General features: G+C 41.3%; 1 protein-coding gene across 1 annotated transcript in view; it reads right to left on the bottom strand.

Moving 5' to 3' along the window:
- The window catches only part of LRCH1 (leucine rich repeats and calponin homology domain containing 1), a gene marked incomplete in the record, with an annotated part of 1,693,846 nt that overhangs the window by 807,574 nt on the left and 867,820 nt on the right, over positions 1–18,452 (bottom strand). Inside the window, 1 exon segment of the mRNA XM_044072038.1 lies at positions 17,926–18,031. Coding sequence (XP_043927973.1) covers positions 17,926–18,031 — 106 coding nt within the window.

Below are 18,452 nucleotides of genomic sequence, written 5' to 3'. Positions count from 1 at the left end.
ACAGTTTTTGTCAGAATCAACTCTCTGCTGGTAGGACTGCATCTAGGTTGCTTTCTTGTAGCCAGGTTTGGAGCATTACACACAATGTGCCCTTTCACCCAACTCCTGCTGTGGAATACCAGTCAGGTTGCTTATTTGTGCTTTCATAAAATTAATGCAGTCTATTCCTTCCAGCTTCTCTGGTACAGCTGAAAATGTCAGATTTTCCTTATGTGCTCTGTCCTCTAATTCTATTATTTTTGAAGCATCTTTTCCTGAGCAGTCTCATATTCAGTCAAGCTTTTCTTTATTTCGACCTCTTATTTTTGTAGTTTTATCACTTCATCTGAAAATCTGTTTAAAGCTTCTTCCATTTTTTCCAGCCTTTTGTTTGTGTTGATACACTTCATCAGTGTTTTCTGTATTTTAACCAGGTCTGTATGCAACTGTATCTTCCTGTATTTGAAGTCGTGTGTGAATGTTGCACTGCTTTTTGCTGAGCACCTGCAGAACTTTCCCAAGTCAGTATTTCTTCCTCATTTTTTGCAGCTCACTTTTCCAGGTCTTCTGTATTTCTTTATTCCTGGCATCCAGGCAGTGCACTTACCAGCCAGTTACTGAAATGTACCCATAAACAAAGTCTACTGGCCTTCTCTGCTGAGTTTCTGTTTTCACACTGGGAGAGCTAGAAATAAGCTGTTACTCTCAATGTGCAGCCATCTTACCAATCTCATCGTAACAGCTTTTCTAATATCTCCTCACAATTATTTCTCTATTCTCTCCCCTATTACTCAGCTCTAAAACTTGTAAACGCTGTATATAGCGAACCGTACTTTATACCTCTTATATCTACTTCCAAGAAAACTTACACACTATTTTCCTATCTAATAGATACAATATTACAATGTGGTGACCTCCACCATAACCCAGGTCCTAATACTGACCAAAACACTAGAACATATCCTAGAAATTTAAACAGTGTAACCCTTAACCTTAAGAAACCTAGCCAATAAAAAGCCCACTTGCATGCTTGGCTAGACCAGTATAAACCTGCATCCTAGCCTTAACTGAAACCTGGCTAAATTCTAACAAAAGACTCTGAAGTGTTACCTACCAACTATGCCATAGATAAATTTAGACAAACATAATAAAGGTGGAGACATAGCCCTACTTACAAACGACATCCCCACTTATTTAGAAATGATTGAACATTTCAGCATTAAAAATCAATAATATGAAACAAATCTGTATCACTGTTCGCTATATTCCCTCAGGACATAATATACCCTTACTAGAAGATGCTCTGTCTTGAACCACTCAAACAATCAAGCACGAGACTATTATCTTAGGCAGCGTTAACATTAGCATTCTCTCGTATAACAGTTACCAACTCACAGCATCAACCTCTGTTTTTTCTCAACTTACTAACTGCCCTACTAGGTACAATAAAGACCACACTCAACAATCTACTTTAGACTGGATTCTGGGGTCACACCCTACAAACTTCACCTCTACTGGCACACTTCCTAATTCCCTAAGCAACCACCTATCCACATTTGCCATTAGAGCCAATGCATACCTACCAAACATACATACTCTAAATTCCATCAGCAACTTAAATAATTTTAGTCAAAACAAATTCAATGGATTACTTCGCAAAAAAAAAAAAAAACGTCACTGCTGAAAAGTACACTTGTGTACACTTACCATAAATGTAGGTGTTCGAGTTTATTCACTGTTGCACTCATCACATTTGGGTTATCTGCTTGTAGTAGCCCTCAGTCGGCCTGATTATCAGTCTTGGGTCCTGCGTCAGTTACTGTCTCATCTTCCATGACTTCAGGTAGTCAGCGGTATAAAGCATGCAGCCGACGCCATTACATCAGTTTTTCTTGCCCCAGATGTCAGGTGCCCCCCTAATGGGAAGCAATTAAATACACACACACACACACACATATATATATATATATATATATATATACATACACACACACACACACACACACACACACACACACACACACACACACACACACACAAGGTTATACCTACAACAAAAAAGCAAATACACCAAAAAGCTTTTAAGCATAGTAAAGGAGCGTAGAGGTATAGCCAAAAGAAGTCAGGGGGCTGGAGGGAGGGTAACCAGGACTACAAAAGTGAATACACTCGAACATCTGCATTTATGGTAAATGTACACAACTGTACTATGTTCTTCATGTTTCACTGTTGCAGTCATCACATTTGGGTAGATTCCCACAGATAAAGATGCGAGGAGGAATTTAGACAGCATTAGGACCAGCTATAAGGCCCTGCAAGACTGCAGTGGCAAAGCCAGCTCTGGATTTAGAGAAAATTGGCAAATGGTAATGCTTGGTGAAAGTATGTACAGAATTTGAGGTAGCAGCTTCTAGGATGTCTCTGGTAGGGACACTTCTGAGAAAGGCTGTAGAGGTAGATGCAGCCCTGGTTGAATGGTGCTTATAGCAGAAATTAATGCAATGGCCTATCCATTTAGAAATGGTTTGTTTTGAAATAGCCTTGCCCCTGCAGCAAATGCCACCGGCAGTTGTTTAGAATTCCTTTGAGGTTTAGTCTTGTTCAAGTAAAATCTAAGTTGTCTGTGCACATCTAAGGAGTGCAGTATTCATTCCCCTTTGTTCTTTGGATTAGAAAAGAAGCAAATGAATGGATAGATTAAGAGCCACACTGGATACCACCTTGGGCATGAAGGAGGGATTGGTCCTGAGGGACACCCTGTCCGCATGAAAGATGATGAAAGACTCCACCACCATAAGGGCCTGTAATTCAGATACACTTCTTGCTCAAGTGATTGCTAAAAGAAAAGCTATTTTCCAAGAAAGGAATTTTAACTCTGCACTTGCAGCTTGCTCAAAAGGAGGCAGAATGAGTTTTTCCAACACAAATTTAAAGTCCCATGCTAGAGTTGGGGCTCTTCTGGGTGGTCTTAAGTTTGTGGCCCCTCTGAGAAACTGCTTGAGCAGTGGGTGAGAAAAGAGGGGTGGTTCTGTGTTGTAATGAGCTGAAATGGCTGAGGCGTGAATTTTGATGAAGGAAAAGGAAAGGCCCTTGTGAAGCATCTCAATTAAGTATTGAAGAATCTGAGGTAAATTAGGCGCTGCTGTGGCCATCCCTTGAGTTTGGTTCCAGGCACAGAATCTTTTCCATTTTTCAGCATAAGATTTCCTAGTACTAAGGTTCATAGGTTCATAGGTTCATACTAGGCTATCTGCCCGAGGGCATTGCAAACAAGCCATCGCTTTTTTTTTGTTTACGCCCACCCCTTTAGGGGGAACTAACTATATTATTTTATTTTGCTGTGCCTTGCTGACACTGAGACACTGATCCCCCTGGGGTATATCCTATCCATCCATTGGTCAAGATTTCTGAACTCTTGAACAGGGCCATTGCCTGCCTCACATGTGTACCGGGATTTTGTTCCACATAGGGTGAGTCTTCTGGGATGATATCCTCCCAGCGTCATACGCCCTCAGTATAGCCGGTTTAAGTCTCCAGCCTCTGTGGCTCTGATGGGATGGATCTAGATTTTTTGAGTTGAGTCAAAGCAATCTGGTTTGAATCTGGGTTTGGTTAGCAAAGGTCACCACCTCTTAAAAAGGTCACCGACTGAATAGAGCTGGAGTGAATTCAGTCTGGGTTCGGGCAGCAGATTTTTGAGACCACTTTTTTTTATTGGCATTTTGTTTTGGTGAGGCTGCTTTCAAGTGTCGGGCCAGATACATTCGGGGGGGGGATTATATGGGGGCATTGCATTGATGAGAATCATAAAGGGTGATGATGAAAGGAAGGAGACTAGAACCTCCCTTGAGATAGATGAGAATCCTTCATGAAGGTGTGTGGGACTTGTTTGCTTTGTCTACCTGACTGACAGATGTACATGGGTGCTGGGTCTGGGTCCCACTATCATAACTCTTCTGTGCTGTACTGATAACTTCTTCTGTGCTCAGTTGATTGCCACCTTCCCGCAGCTGTTATGCTTTTGTTTTTCCCCGCATTTTACTTTGGGCGTGGCTTGGGCTTTGGCTTTAGGGCCAGTTGTCCGCTTCTGGTTATCCGCTGTTGTGGATGTGTCTGACCTATTATCCCTGTTAGATGTATTCTCAAACTTTGTCATCAGTTTGCAGTCTCCTGCAAAACTTGTCAGCCATAAACTCAGTTGAAGGAGATGGAAGTAACAAGGAACTGAGCCTGTGACCAGACCGATATGGGTTTACCATATGAGGACGCGCTTTGACCAACTCTGCTGTCTATAGTTGTTCTGACCTGCCAGTTGCAACTTAAAAGGCATGATCTGCCTTTGACAAAGCCAAACTGGGTTGGATCCAAAGTCTGCAAATTCCCTATGTCTTTATTTATGAGTCCATTATGATCCCTCCATGGTTTTGCAGATAGGCTTTGTCAAGCTAATGGGCCGTAATTCTTAGGGTCGGTGGGAAACGAGGCCTTTGTGAAGTGGGACCACAGTTGCAGTGCACCCCTGCGTACGAACTGTAGTGTAAGAGGTTGATTTTGATTAGCTGTAGGCCGGGCCAATTCCCTTTAATTTCCTCATTGCACAGAGCACAGACACAGCCGGGGGACACCATGCTGTGTTTGGATTTGGCGTTTTTGCTTTTGAGAGAGAGCTGGAGGCGTTTGGGGGCTGCATGGGGGGGGGTATAGATATCTCCTTATAGAATATCTCTCCTTTTGGGGGAGGGGAAGTTTTTGCACTGTGTCAGCCAGCATAGGATTATGTTGGCAATGATCAGTAATCTTCACATCATTTTGAACTAGTTCTGAGCATATCCTATATTTAAAAATTAAGCTATGAGGTTAGCCATGATTCTTTTTTGAGTCTTTAGCTATTTTCTCAAATTATTTGTCTTTGCATGATTTTATGTTTTTTGCTGTATTTTATGAGAGCTCTTAGTTTTTTTTTATTTACCTTGTAGGTGTTTGCTCTATCTTGTAGTTTGCTCCTTTTGTTGTAGAGTTTGTTTATTGTTGTAGAGTTTGTTTATGGCTAGGGTCCACCAGACTGGGCCTACTTGTTTTATTGTACTCATCTTTTATGTATGCTTGATTGCAGGTGCTGCAGTTAGGCATTTGTAGTGATTCAGCCGGCTTGTTTACTGTTCAGCGGCTTGAGTCAGCCTTTAGCGAGACCAGGGGCCTTAAAGGAAGTGTGACTTCGGCTTTTGAGTTTGGCTTGGGTGCTTTGAGGTTATTTCAGGTGGGGTTTTTATTTTCTGATCAGTGGGATGAGGAGTTGCCTCTGACCTCACCAGTGAGGTATGATTCCACCAGATGATGTTGTGCTCCGGTGTGTGTTGATGTGCTCTGATCAAGTATGTTACCTTGGTGGGATGGTTTGCGGTTCTTGTGGGGATGGTGGAGTTTATGTTGTTCCTGGTGGAACTTTATAATAGGTGGGAACTTTTGAGTATAGGTGTTTGGGCTTGATAGTGTTTTAATTGTATATTAGTATGTGAAGGTTTGGTGTGAGGCATTGTTTTGGTAGTGTTTCTGGTGGGCTATGTTTTGAGGTTCCTGAGTTTGTGAGGGTACCGTAAAGCTACTATTATTTGCAGAGCAGTCTGCAATGGCCACACTGCAACCTTCTGGTTCCCCGATGCATGATGAACATGGATACCCAAGTACGCAGTTGATTTACGACATGGATAGGTGTCCTTGATGAATATGTACATCGATTTGGGCGGCTCGGGTATTGTATGAGAGCGCCTTGCCAGACGCTTGGGGTATCTCCTTGTGGGGAATACCAGGTTTCTATGAACAGGGAGACATCGAAGTGTTCTCCGGCACATTCTCCATACTATGGCATTTTTTTCGAGTCTCTTCTTTGATTGGTTTTGAGTTTTCATTTTTTTTTCTTTTTGCTCCAGTTTAAAAGGTTTTTGTCCCTTTTTGTGCCTTAGGGTGAATTTGAGCCTTGCCCAAGAGCCTGCTATGGGGGTGTGGCTAGGGTTGCCGGTATCCCCAATCAGGGGGCTTAGGCGTGGCTTGTCCAGCCGCAGACTTGGCGCAGACAGTTTGCCATCCCTTGAATGGACACACCCAGTGGGATCACCTTTGAATAATTCTGATCACCTTATCTCTGTATTGTGCTGATCACCTTGGTATCTCATTGATACCCTCAGCTTCTTGAAAAATGCTCCTCCAAGTTCGGGCTAGGGGGTCAGACCTCTGGTCGCTTACATATTTCATGTAGTCCTCAATGTCTTTTCAGGTACCTGCTGTTGAGCGTCTTGAGTGCGAGTACGCTAGCGTGGATTGGTGACACTGGCCTGAGAGGCTTATGCTTATGTGGCGACCAGCTCACAGACAGTCTGATGTGAAGGTCTCCAATGAGTCTGGTGACTGGGACGCCAGTGTGTCTGACTATGGTGACACGGGGACTCAGTGTGTTCATTGTGGTGTTTGTCCTGAAGGAGTGTGACTGTTGTTGCACTCTCTTGGTGAGGTGTTGGTGTGTGTTTGGTGTTGTGTGCTGTTTTGGTGGTTGTCGAGTTCGCTTTGGGCTTTGTTGCTTGTTGTGTATGTGTGGTTGTTGTGGTGTACAGTATGTCTTTTGTGTGTGTATGGTAGCGACTTGAGGCACTCTATCGCAGACGGGGCCCTCTTATGTGTGTGGAGAATCTTTCCTCCTGACTGGTCTTGCCAGTCCATCTCTAGTGTGTGTCATAGTGTGTTCCTAAGGAGGGGAAGCTTGCATCTCTCGTTGAGTATTTGTAGTGTTGTGTGGGAGGAGGAAGTTGTTGAGAGCATGAGAGAGGCACTGTAACATTGCCTCAGAGATCCCAGGAGGTGACAAAAAACACTTGAGGACACTAGCCAATAGATCCTCTTCTGAAATGAGGTCGTAGACAATGACTTTAAAGAGATTCCGGGACATGCCTGACCGAGAAATATGCTAGAAGTTTTATTCCGGGGATTAAGACATAGAGACTGTGATCAAGTGTAGATGATCCAAATTAGGTAAAGATTCAGTAACAGGAAACAAACAAAGCCAGCAGATCAAAGTGCTCTGAAACTGGACTATTCTAGCTTAGTAAAAACAAAAACAAGAGATATTTTTTTTTTTTTTTTTTCACAAGAAACAGATACAGTAAACACTTATAACAAGTATAAATCGGCTATCACAGCCTTGCAAAACAATTTGCAACAGTTACAAACAGTGTGAGAAACAAGTTAAAACAAAGACAAAAAAGAATAAAAGCAGAAAAACAGTAACAATGTATCAGCAAAAGGCCTCCTTGCCTCCAAAATGACATCCAACACATGTTTACTGAGGGATGGTAACGGAGACATTAAGTAATTAGCCAGGCTGCCAAGTTCAGGGTTTGAAGCTGGGGGTGCAGAATCTGGCACTCCTACTGTGACAGCAGGGTAGGGGTCTGAGGCAGGTGCCATGGGGCTAGCTGTGACAGTGCGCAAGAGGGGGTACCAGTGTTGGCATGGCCAGTCTGGTGCAATCAGTATCATCCTTGGTTTGTCCCGTCTGATCTTTAGTAGTACTTTGGAGAGGAGAGGCAGATGATTAAAGGCATAAACTGATAGATTATTCCAGCTGAAGGACACAGCATCCACTTTCCAAGCTTGTTTGTGGGGAGTCCTTGTGCAGAATTTGTCCAATTGGTAGTTCTGGGTGGAGGCAAACAGGTCTATATCTGGGCGCCCCCATTTGTTTATCAACATGTTGAAAGTCTTTGGTTCCAGTTTCCACTTGTGTGGGTCCATGAGATTTCTGCTTAGTTCGTCTGCCAGTGTATTTAGTTTTCCTGGCAGGAACTGAGCCTGTAGATGCACTTGGTAACTCAAGGCTGTGTTCTACAGAGCCATGGCTAGTCTGCAGAGGGGGTAGGAATGGGTACCCCCCTGCTCGTTTATGTACCACATAACAGTGGTGTTGTCTGTCTTTACAATTAATTGTCCTGGAAGAATGTGGTCCTTGAAGGCTGCCAGAGCATTCTGTACAGCTACCATTTCTTTTTGATTGATATGCAGGTGCATTTGACTTGGGTTCCATTTACCCTGAATGCACTTCCCTGCCAGGTGAGCCCTCCATGCAGTCTGATGCGTCTGTTGTTAGGGTTTGGGCGGCAAGGGGTAGAGTGAATGGTAGTCCCTTGTTTTGGTGGCAGGCCTCTGCCCACCAAAGGAATTCTAACCATAGGCAAGGTATGATAGGAATCATTGCTTCTAGATCCTGAGAATATTGACACAATAGGCTTTTTAGATACCATTGTAGTTTCCTCATATGCAGTCTTGCATATGGAATTAGTAGAATGCACGAGGCCATGAAACCCAAGGCTTGCAGTACTTCCTTGCAGATAGCAGGGTTTTTGTGGCCACTAGTTTGAAGTAAGTTGTCAAATGAATTTGTTTCTCATGCGTGAGGAAAGCCATCTGGGAAGTTGTGTTCAAGGAATATAATTTGTTGACAGGGTACCAGCTGTGATTTCCTTTTGTTTATAGTGTACCCCAGACAAGTTAGCACCTTTTGTACAAATGCCAGATTATTCAAAAGTATGTCCTGGCTTTCTGCCTGAATTAGACAATCGTCCAGGTATGGGTATATTTGAATATTTCTTTGCCTGCAAAATGCAATGACTGGAGCTAGGCACTTTGTGAATACACTGTGCGCAGTAGATAAGCCAAAGGGCAGTGCAAAGAACTGATAGCGCATACAGCTTGCTTTGAAGCTTAGGTATCTTCTGCAAGATTCACTAATTGGGATGTGCAGGTAGGCTTCCTTTATTTAAATCCTTCCTTTAAATCCAGTGTTGTCAACCAGGCATCTTTGCCTATCATACGAAGCAGCTGGTGAAGAGTTAGCATCTTGAATTTTGGAGTCACCAAAATGGTGTTTAGGATAAAAAGGTCCAGGATAGGATGCCATGAGTTGTCTTTTCTGGGTACCAGGAAAAGTCTTGAGTAGAAAACCTTGTCCCTTTTTCCTCTTCTGGTACAGTCTGAACAGCCTTTAATCTTAAGAGAGAGAGAGTACTTTCTTTTGAGCCTCTGCCCTCTGATTTGGGGGTAGATCTGGCCAACCGTTTGGGGTTGGTAACATGTGGAAGTGAAATCTGTATCCTTGAGAAAACCCATTTGTCCTGGGTAATGAGTTCCCTTTTGCTTGCCGAGCAATCTTTCCCCCTAAAAGAGCAGCCAGTTGAGAAGTGCTTGGAAGTTTTAAAGTCAAGTCATTGAGACAGCTCACCATGGGGGGGAGTCTTACTACTCCCTGATTTGGAAATGGGAGCCCCCCCCACTGCTTAGTCCTGTGCGTACCCTGGGACTGAAGCCTGGTTGTTCTGCTGGTTCTGGGTTTGAACTGAGAAGGCCTGGAAGAGGTAGGAAAGGACCAATTTTTGTGGGCCAATGCCTACTAAATCTTGAAGGCTGCACTTGTAAGAAATCTTTAACAGTTTGCATAGATTTAGCTTTTTCCTCCATCTGTTTAAGAACAACTTCTGCTTTGTTGCCAAACAGGTAGTTCTGATTTAAGGGAGCATCCAACAATTTAGTTTTAACATGATCTGGCAAAGATTGCTCCTTAAGCCAAGCATGCCTTCTAAGTACAGACCCGGTGACAGCAGCCCTGCAAGATGCCTCTACTGAACAAAACCACATCGCAAAGTATGTTTTCCAACCTGTTCAGCAGAATGCATTAAATCCTGTAAATCCTTATTTTCAGCACAATCAGGAATCAACATCATTTTCTGTTTAAGCAATTCAATACTATGCTGCTATTTTAACATAGGAAACTGGCAATTTAAGGCCCTGATGGCCAAGGTTGCAAAGGTGTATACCTTCTTACCCCATCTATCCAGGGCCCTGAAATCTCTATCAGAGGGGGTAGGATTTTTGGCAATAGTAGCCTTAATGCCCTTGGGTCCCTGTGAAATGGTCTCAGGATCTGCAGTAGGATTTTTGAAAAGGAACTTATGAGAATCAGGAACCCTGTAATATCTATCAGTTTTTCTGGTAGCAGGAAGTAAAGAGTCAGGGACCAAGCTAGATTCCGAAAAGGCATCGTCAACAATGTTCAGCACAGGAGGGATAGCTAAAGGCCTGTGTTGGGGCAGGAATAAGAAATCTCTAAGCCTCTTTTTAGAATCAGAGTAATCCTGGCTTTACCAGTGAAAATGTTCCCTAAGAGTATGCTAGGTTTCACCAAACGAAAAATCCTCTGGGGGAGATGCATAGGGAATAGAGTCCTCTGCATCAGAATCCTCATAGGTAGATAAGGGTAAATCCTGGTCACCAGAGGAGACAACTTTCAGTATCCTGGTCAAATGTATCATAAGCAAATTTAGTCCTAGGTCTCAGAGGGGGAAGGCTGGCTTCCCCTGATTAAAGTAATAAGGTCTTCAGTCATTCTTATCATTTGTTTTTTTAGGCATAGAGGCCTGACCATGCGGTCTGGGCGTCGGTGTCCAAAGGCATGGTTCGAATTTTGGGCCTTGAAGAAGAAGATGGCGTTGGTTTCATATGCAAGTCAGTAGGCCTGAATACACCCTCAGAAGCCGGTGCCTACACAGCAGCTTCGGACCCATCCAAGGTAGAGACATCCACAGGTTCCACAGTTGAAGCATCTCGCGGCATACCAGACTCTGAATGGGTCTCAGTAGAGGTCTGCGAATCTGATGTAGCGGGTATGAGGGGCTGCGAAAGCACCTCACTGAGTACCGGCAAACTGGCGACTAGCTTAGGAGAAGAGTCATATGCAGCTTTGGACCTAGGCGGCCTGTCTCTGTCTATCTTTGCATTTTTTCAGAATGTTGGTAGTCGGGTGGCTTACCAAAGACATATCTGGATAATTGAACTGAGTACCAAAATATTTAGAAGCGAAAATATACAGATGAATAGTTCCTGGTTTGAATAAGGCACAAAACCAACAGTGAGGTACGTCGTGGTCAGGGCCTAGGCAAGGAATACAGTATGAATGAAAATCTTTGAGGTACTTGCTTTACACAAGAAATACAATTACTGACTTTTACTGACATCGGTTTAGAGCAAGAAAAAGTTTCCCCAACGGGGTACTTGGCTTTAGTTGAAGACTTCGGTTCTGAAACTCAAACGAAAATATCAGGAGTTGGCCGACCGGCACTTGCGAACTGCTTCTGCTTCTGGCACCGCACGGCAAGAAAGACTGATGTAATGGCATCGGCTGCATGCTTTATACCCCTGACGTCATGGAAGATGAGACAGCAACTGACGCAGGACCTAAGACTTTGATAATCAGGCTGACTGAGGGCTACTGCAAGCAGATAACCCAAATGTGATGACTGCAACAGTGAAACACGAAGATCATCGCCTCCCTTTTGAAGAAGCTGTGCACTATTTCAACACTAGTTTTTTAAATATACTCAACATTCTAGGTCCAAGTACACACTAAAATAATTAGATGGATATCTGCTCCTTGGCTAACCAAAGCATGTAAAAATCTAATGAAAAAAGGGATATAGCCTGTGGTCTCTGGAACCAAAGTAAAAATTAAGTAAATCTAATAGCCTACAAACAACTACGTAACCAAGTAAAAAAACAGGTGATCAAACAATCAATCATACTATACACCCACCTACAAAATGAACACAAAACTACACCAAAAAAATTCTGTTAGTCCATCTCAACCCTACTTAACCCCGGCACAAAAAAAAAGACCTTTGCCCTTCACTTAATCCCTCCACCTAAACAGCTAAAGACTATCACTTTACCTGATCTCTAAAACCCCAACTGTAGCCTCCTCTCCTCTTTCTCATCATCTGCCTTTAGCAGTGCCCTTTGTCTAGTTCTGACCTTTTTCCACCACAACAGCCCCAAACCCCTTTCCAATAACACAACCACTTTCTCTTTTTAACCCATATCCACAAGCCTCAAAAAGACTACTGCAAAAACTTAAACCCTGCTCCATCTCTGTAGATAACCTCCCTCCTCAATACTTCAAATTAGCTGTTGACTCCATTACATACTCAATCAATATCTTGCTAAACAGACCTACATTGGAAACTTTAGTACCAAGCATCTGGAAAATGTCCCATATCATTCCCATTCACAAAGGGGGAAATTCCACAGAGCTGACTAACATCCGACCCATAGCCATTTTATCTCCCCTCTCCAAAATACAAGAAAAATTTATTCATCCAACAACTAATGAAATATTTGTTGCAAAACAACCTACTTAAAAGCACTCAAGGTTCCCGTCCGAACCATAGCATAACTACAGACCTCCTATCCTTTACCAAATCTGTAACAGGGCCAGTGATGTAGGCAGCTTTGTATCTGATGTATTTCTCAACCTTTAAAAGGTTTCTGACACAGTCTCTCATTCCTTACAACTGGACAGCCTCTTCAACCTAGGCTTTCCCCTCCCACCCTACAATGGTGCTACAGCTACCTATACAATCGGAAACAATTCGTAAAATGGTTTAATAAGATCTCTCCCTTCCTATGTAACCCCACTGGAGTCCTACAAGGTTCCATTCTTGGTCCCCTGCTCTTCAGTATATTTATAAATAACCTGTATACCGCCTCATCCAGTGGAACACTTATACAATACTCAGATGACCCCACAAATATCTGCAAGTCTCCCACATTATCCCAACTTCTCTTGTTACACAACATTTGCTGCCTTTGAATCTTGGCTCTCCAACTGCCAACTAGTCCCTACCCCCCCTCCAAAAAAACTCTTCCACCAGCCAAAAAATTACCCAAGTGACAAATCAATTCAAAATACACTTGACAGACAAATCCATTATTAAAAAAGCCCACCACGCTAAACTACCTGGTCTAATCATAGACAATCAACTAAAGTTCAACCTACATGTCCAACAAAATATAAAAAAAAACTGTCTAAAAACCTGGCATCCTGTATAGAAATAAACACTACTTAAACAAATCAACCAAGACCACTCATGCTAAAACGTCCTTTTTACCCTCCTTACTATACAGTGCCTCTATTTGCTCCAACTTACAGATCTCCATTATATCTTAAATGGAAGTGTTACAACATAGTGGCCAAGTTTGCCACCAACTCAAAATAAGGCACACATCATTGTATACTACTACAAATGCTAAACTGGCTACAATTCCCTAATCACCTTCTCTACATCCAACTCTTAATAACACACAATATAATTTATAAACGCTTAGCTTGCACAGCTCTGAACAATACAGTAAAACCTTACAACCCCAATAGAGCACTGTGGTCTGAAGATAAGTTTATCTCCAAGCCCTCAAATTCCAGGACAGAGCCTGTACTCTCACTCGGCTGCCAGTGTGTGGAACTCACTCCCACTATCTACCAGAACTATTTCTACACTAGCAACCTTCAAAACTTCCCTAAAGCAACATCTCAATAATTCTTGTCCATTTCCTCACCTCTACTTTTTTCACAGACAGACACTCTACCTTTTTCAAATCCTCTTTTTTTATACCAACTAACACTACCTAAGATTACCTATCAGTCTTCTAATATTCCCACTTCTTACACGCCTCTCTCTTTCTTAACACTATGCTTTCTCTGTTTAACAAAAAAGGTTTAGCACCTCATTTCCACACCAAGAACTGATCTCAGAAAATCCTACTTCTGACTACTGATTGTATCATAGAATATACTGTTACCATATTCTAAAGCGTTGGAAAATATGTATTATACTGTATATACATTGCATGCTGCAAAACATGTATACTACTGGATCTACATTGCATGCCTCCTGTGCTGTAAAAAAGCTGGATAATCTGTTTAATCACATGATTCTGTAACTACTTTTCTGTATTTCACTGTTGCATCTTTCTATTTTATAGTCTGTATTTGGAGATTTTCTCCCCGAGCCTCTGCAGAAAACGTGTTCTTTTTGACCTAGTCAGACTATCCTGGTAAACAAATCCCACAAATAAACAAACAAACAGAATGACTTTTCTTGTTTAAAATTCTTAGGCCTTTGTAAATTAATTATATATTTAGTTTTAGAGCTGCATAAAGCAGCGTAATGTTCAATCATGATACAAATCAATATGGAATATTGGGGGAAGGGTGTTCATTTCCATGATTCAACAAGACAAGGTGTTGATAACTATACAGTCAACTTCTAAGTATTTCTCACCTTAGTGGCTGCACTTTGGTCATGGTTATGTTTGTTATCCACTAATGTCCATACGTCTTTAATACGTTTTCAGAGGATTTTCCTGTATTTTGTATACACATTCACTTTCAACTTTCCTAAATTTAATGATGCTGAATTTTCTTAAGACAGGTTGCATCACACCAGGAACATTTATATATCTCACATTTGGTACTAGTCTTAAATCTGTGGATGATGTAACTAGACCAGCAAGTTCAGAGTAATTTACAAATTCAATAAATTCAGACCTCCTCATATTATGATAAAAAAAATAATTCTAAAGAAAAGGGGTCTGGTAACCACTAACCATATAAGCAAGGTTAAACACCAAATCCTCCCACTCAGACTTGCTGTGTTGTGTCAGTTAATCACTGTTTGACTTGTTAAATATAATGTACCTTTTGTATTAAAATACATACAATTCATCAGGAATAACCTTTCTTTTTATTTTTTGATAGTGTCAAAAGACTTAGCAAAATCCTACATCTACTGTAAGACCATTATTTAAAGCAGGTGCACCATCTTCAAAATATGACACAGGTAACCATGCCTGTTAAGTACTGTAACATAAGCATACTAATGAAGCTCAAAGAAAAAGCTTATATTGCTTTTTAATTTTAATAGCTTCATAATTATTTGTCCCATAGTTCTGTCCTTCATATACTGAGAGCACAACATTGTATTGCAAAAGGTATGGGAGGTGTCCTGCTGTTTGTTAGAGGTTGGTTAAACTTTATCGACAATGGTTTAGCAATGGGTCCCTTAACTGCATGTAGGAAGCTGCCAGGAATTTTTGTAAGGGCACAGAAAACCAGTGTTTTGTTTTTCTTAGGTTTGTTTTGACTTTGTTTTGGTTATAATATCTTCTGTATCAAATTATATGCAATTCCATGAACAATCTATTATTAAATGCAGGCAAAACTATGGATTGTCACTGAACCCTGTATACACATATTTCATTTTCTACACATCCATCTTCTTCAGGCCTAGACATGCTTCTCATCCTGTGCAATCCTCACTTTGTTAATCTCACTTTACAAACTTTCAACTGCTAGTAATAGGAAAAAAATACTAAAATAATCTAATCTGATGCATTTTGCCTACCTCTCCATGTCTGAAACATTCATTCTTCAAGTATGAAAAATATATGACAGAACCAAAACTATTCTCCAGACTAAGAATTTACCTTTTCAATTTTTTTTTAACATTCAACACACACTATTATATGGCCCTCACCTATAGTCCAGTATATATATCTAGCATAGAACTGTACATTTTTACAATGGCCGCTCAGCTTATCCCCTCTTAAATCCATGTCCTTACTGTTCCTGCTCCTGAACTACCCCCATATGTTTCCCTGTCAACTTTTGTCATTTAGCTTAAGTTTTACTAAATGTATCCTATTTATGGTTACCTAAATAGCTCTCTTATGGCCATAATAGGTTCATAGGCACTTGGCAGCATGCCTGCCAGAGGCAACAGAGGAATAGGACGGTGCTGCAAAAAGACTGATGCATTAACTTCCTTAATGGTGTGTTCCTGCACTCATGACCCTCCTTATCAGACCCCAGCCATCTATTTGGAGACCAAGTCCTGAACTATTACCCTTGGAATAGGAAGATCTGCTGGACCTCTGCAATCTGGCCACACTATTGAGCCAAAGAGGAGAGCATTGAGGGGAGTGTCTGCCTTAAGTATCCTTGTGCATGGCTGAATGACTCCAAAGACCATACCTTCAGGATGAAACTGGTAAGTGTACTCCTGCTGATCAGCCAGTGGCTGGGTGGTACCTACAACCTTGGAAGCGCCGTTGATTTAATTTACAGAAAGACAGAAAGCACAACAGCCAACGACAAGCTCAGCATATCCAGAAACTAGGATGATGGTTTTAAATCTCTACAAGGGCTTGACCATTGGCTCCTTGATCATTCTGATGGCACTCTGATAGAGACAAGGGACTGAGACTGGAACTTTCCTATCACTCTTCACACAAAGCATTCGCAACCACTACCATCCTCTTGGTAGTAAGGTGGGTCAGAAGCATCTGTGGGTGGCCAAGTTAAATTGTTGGCACTTTACTTTTATTTACTTATGTACTGACTGTGTTAGTCCTACTAAGCTAGTAGCCTCTTTTCAAGGGAGACCCGAAGTGGTATTTATACTACTAGGGTGAAATTTGACTAGGCCATTGGGGAACTTCCCCTACTCTTTTCGATAGATGCCATGAGATCTTTTATATCCAGCAAGAGCTTTCACTAATTCAGGCAGATGTAGCCTTGACAGTACTTCATGTTGTGCTCTGTTAAAAAAGGCAATAGCAATAATACTTAAATGGGTCTTAGCATGCTATTTATCAGCCACAGAGAAACTTGATAGCTGTGCTTTTACTCAGTGATGGGAACTTTTCAGTGATGTCTACCAAGGCTAAGATCCAAAGTATTTACATGGCAGGTTTGTAAGCTAGCTACATGTTTATGGTTAGTTATGTACCCTGCAGTGTGTGCTGGTATGGGGCTTGTGCATTACTGAACATGGTATTTTGACAGAAAATGCCACAATATGCCTGGTGGAGGAAATACCAATTATACATACAAGGACAATACTTCATCTTAGATATCCTGTGCATGAACTGGCACTTCTGCTGGTTTATTTTCTAGTTGTCTGGTCCAGTTGTAAATAAAAATATTAAAATACATTTGTTAACCAGAAAAGCCCACTGGCACAACTGGCTATTTTCGGGGGCGACCTGACAGCATAGATTGGCAAAGTGACTTGCTCACACTGTATGGAAATACAGCTGGAAGTAATCACACCCCACAATCTTGACTAAAGGAAGCAGGTCATTAAATGCTCAGAGCTTTAATCATCTGTGCCAACTGCTACACTACATATGGCAGAAGAAGAAGAAACAAATGGCCCCACCAAAGCTGTAAACTTCATGTTACATCTCTACAAGCCCAAATTGTTCCAAATGGCACAGCTACACAGTTTTTCTATACTCCATACTCAAGAAAATTGTTGCATCCTAAATTTCCCCAAACATACAAAACAAATGCTCAGACTGGCTTACAGAAGTACACTAAAGAGGACATCTCGATCTATTTCCAAGGACAGCATGATCAACGTGATCTTTTAGCTGCTGTAAGTTAGCCTTAGTTTTAATGGGACTGCAGATGAGCAAGATCACTATTTCTGCTTCTGGGATAGCACGCAAGTCTCTGATAAAACCAAATCCACAGGAAAAAAAATCTGCAGGACAGGGGACTGGGGAGCATAAGCTGTCTATACAACAGCAAAGCACATTCTGACTGATGTACATACTCCATAGAATTACCTGATAGGTGCAGAAATAGTTCTGAAACAATACTCAAAGAAAAAACATGGCTAAATCATGTATCACTGCACTATCCTAGTCATTAAATGGAAATAACATGAAAAGTAGAATGTGTTTTTATTACAAAAAATATGACAAAGACCTTGAAGAGGGAACATGGGAAATACTTCACAACAAAGAGCATTTTAAATCAGAATTCAAATGGCGCTTGTTAATACTTCACTGTAACAATTTCTGCTACACCTTCAACACTACAATACTGCGACAGCTCTGTTGACACAGCAGACTACACTTGAATGTACAAGACTGCCATATCAGCAAATGTCAACTTTGGAATAATCAAGAATCATGGAAGAAATACAAGTGATCAACCACTCAATTAAAACCAGGCTTATGCTAAAATAAATGCAAAATACACAAATAGTGAAGTATGCACTTTACCTTCTGGTAAACCTTCAATGTAATTCCTTCTGATGTTTAGCTCCCTGAGAGATTTCAGCTGCCCAATTTGATGTGGCAGTGCTGTTATTTCATTGCAGCTGACATCCTAAAAAAAAAACAAAGAGTAATTAAAATATCTGTACCTTCACTTTAGTCCCCGTATATTTACAGGGGAAACACCACACCAATTAATACCCTACAGTGCATACCAGAATCATTCCCATGTCTGAAGCTATCAAGTCTCTAAAAATTTACAAAGCACGGACTTAAAAACTGTGTTGCACAAACAAATACTCTTATGGAACTAATCACTTAAACATTTCAAGGAATTATAGGGGTAAAGACTAAATTCTAAACATTCGCTTTATACTTTATTTACAAGTTTTTTCCAAAGGTAACATTTACTAGAAATGGAATTACTGACATTAAGATATGGAATACACCAACATATTCTTAAAACTTCGTAATATCTGTATAAATCATGTACAGTTATAAACACAAATCAGGAAAAATTATTCTGTGATCTT

Source organism: Protopterus annectens, chromosome 5.part0 (assembly GCF_019279795.1).
Source record: "Protopterus annectens isolate FY-2018-M chromosome 5.part0, PAN1.0, whole genome shotgun sequence".
Classification (NCBI taxonomy): domain Eukaryota; kingdom Metazoa; phylum Chordata; order Ceratodontiformes; family Protopteridae; genus Protopterus; species Protopterus annectens.
The sequence above is the reverse complement of the archived record's forward strand: the minus strand, read 5'-3'. Positions and strand labels throughout refer to the sequence as shown.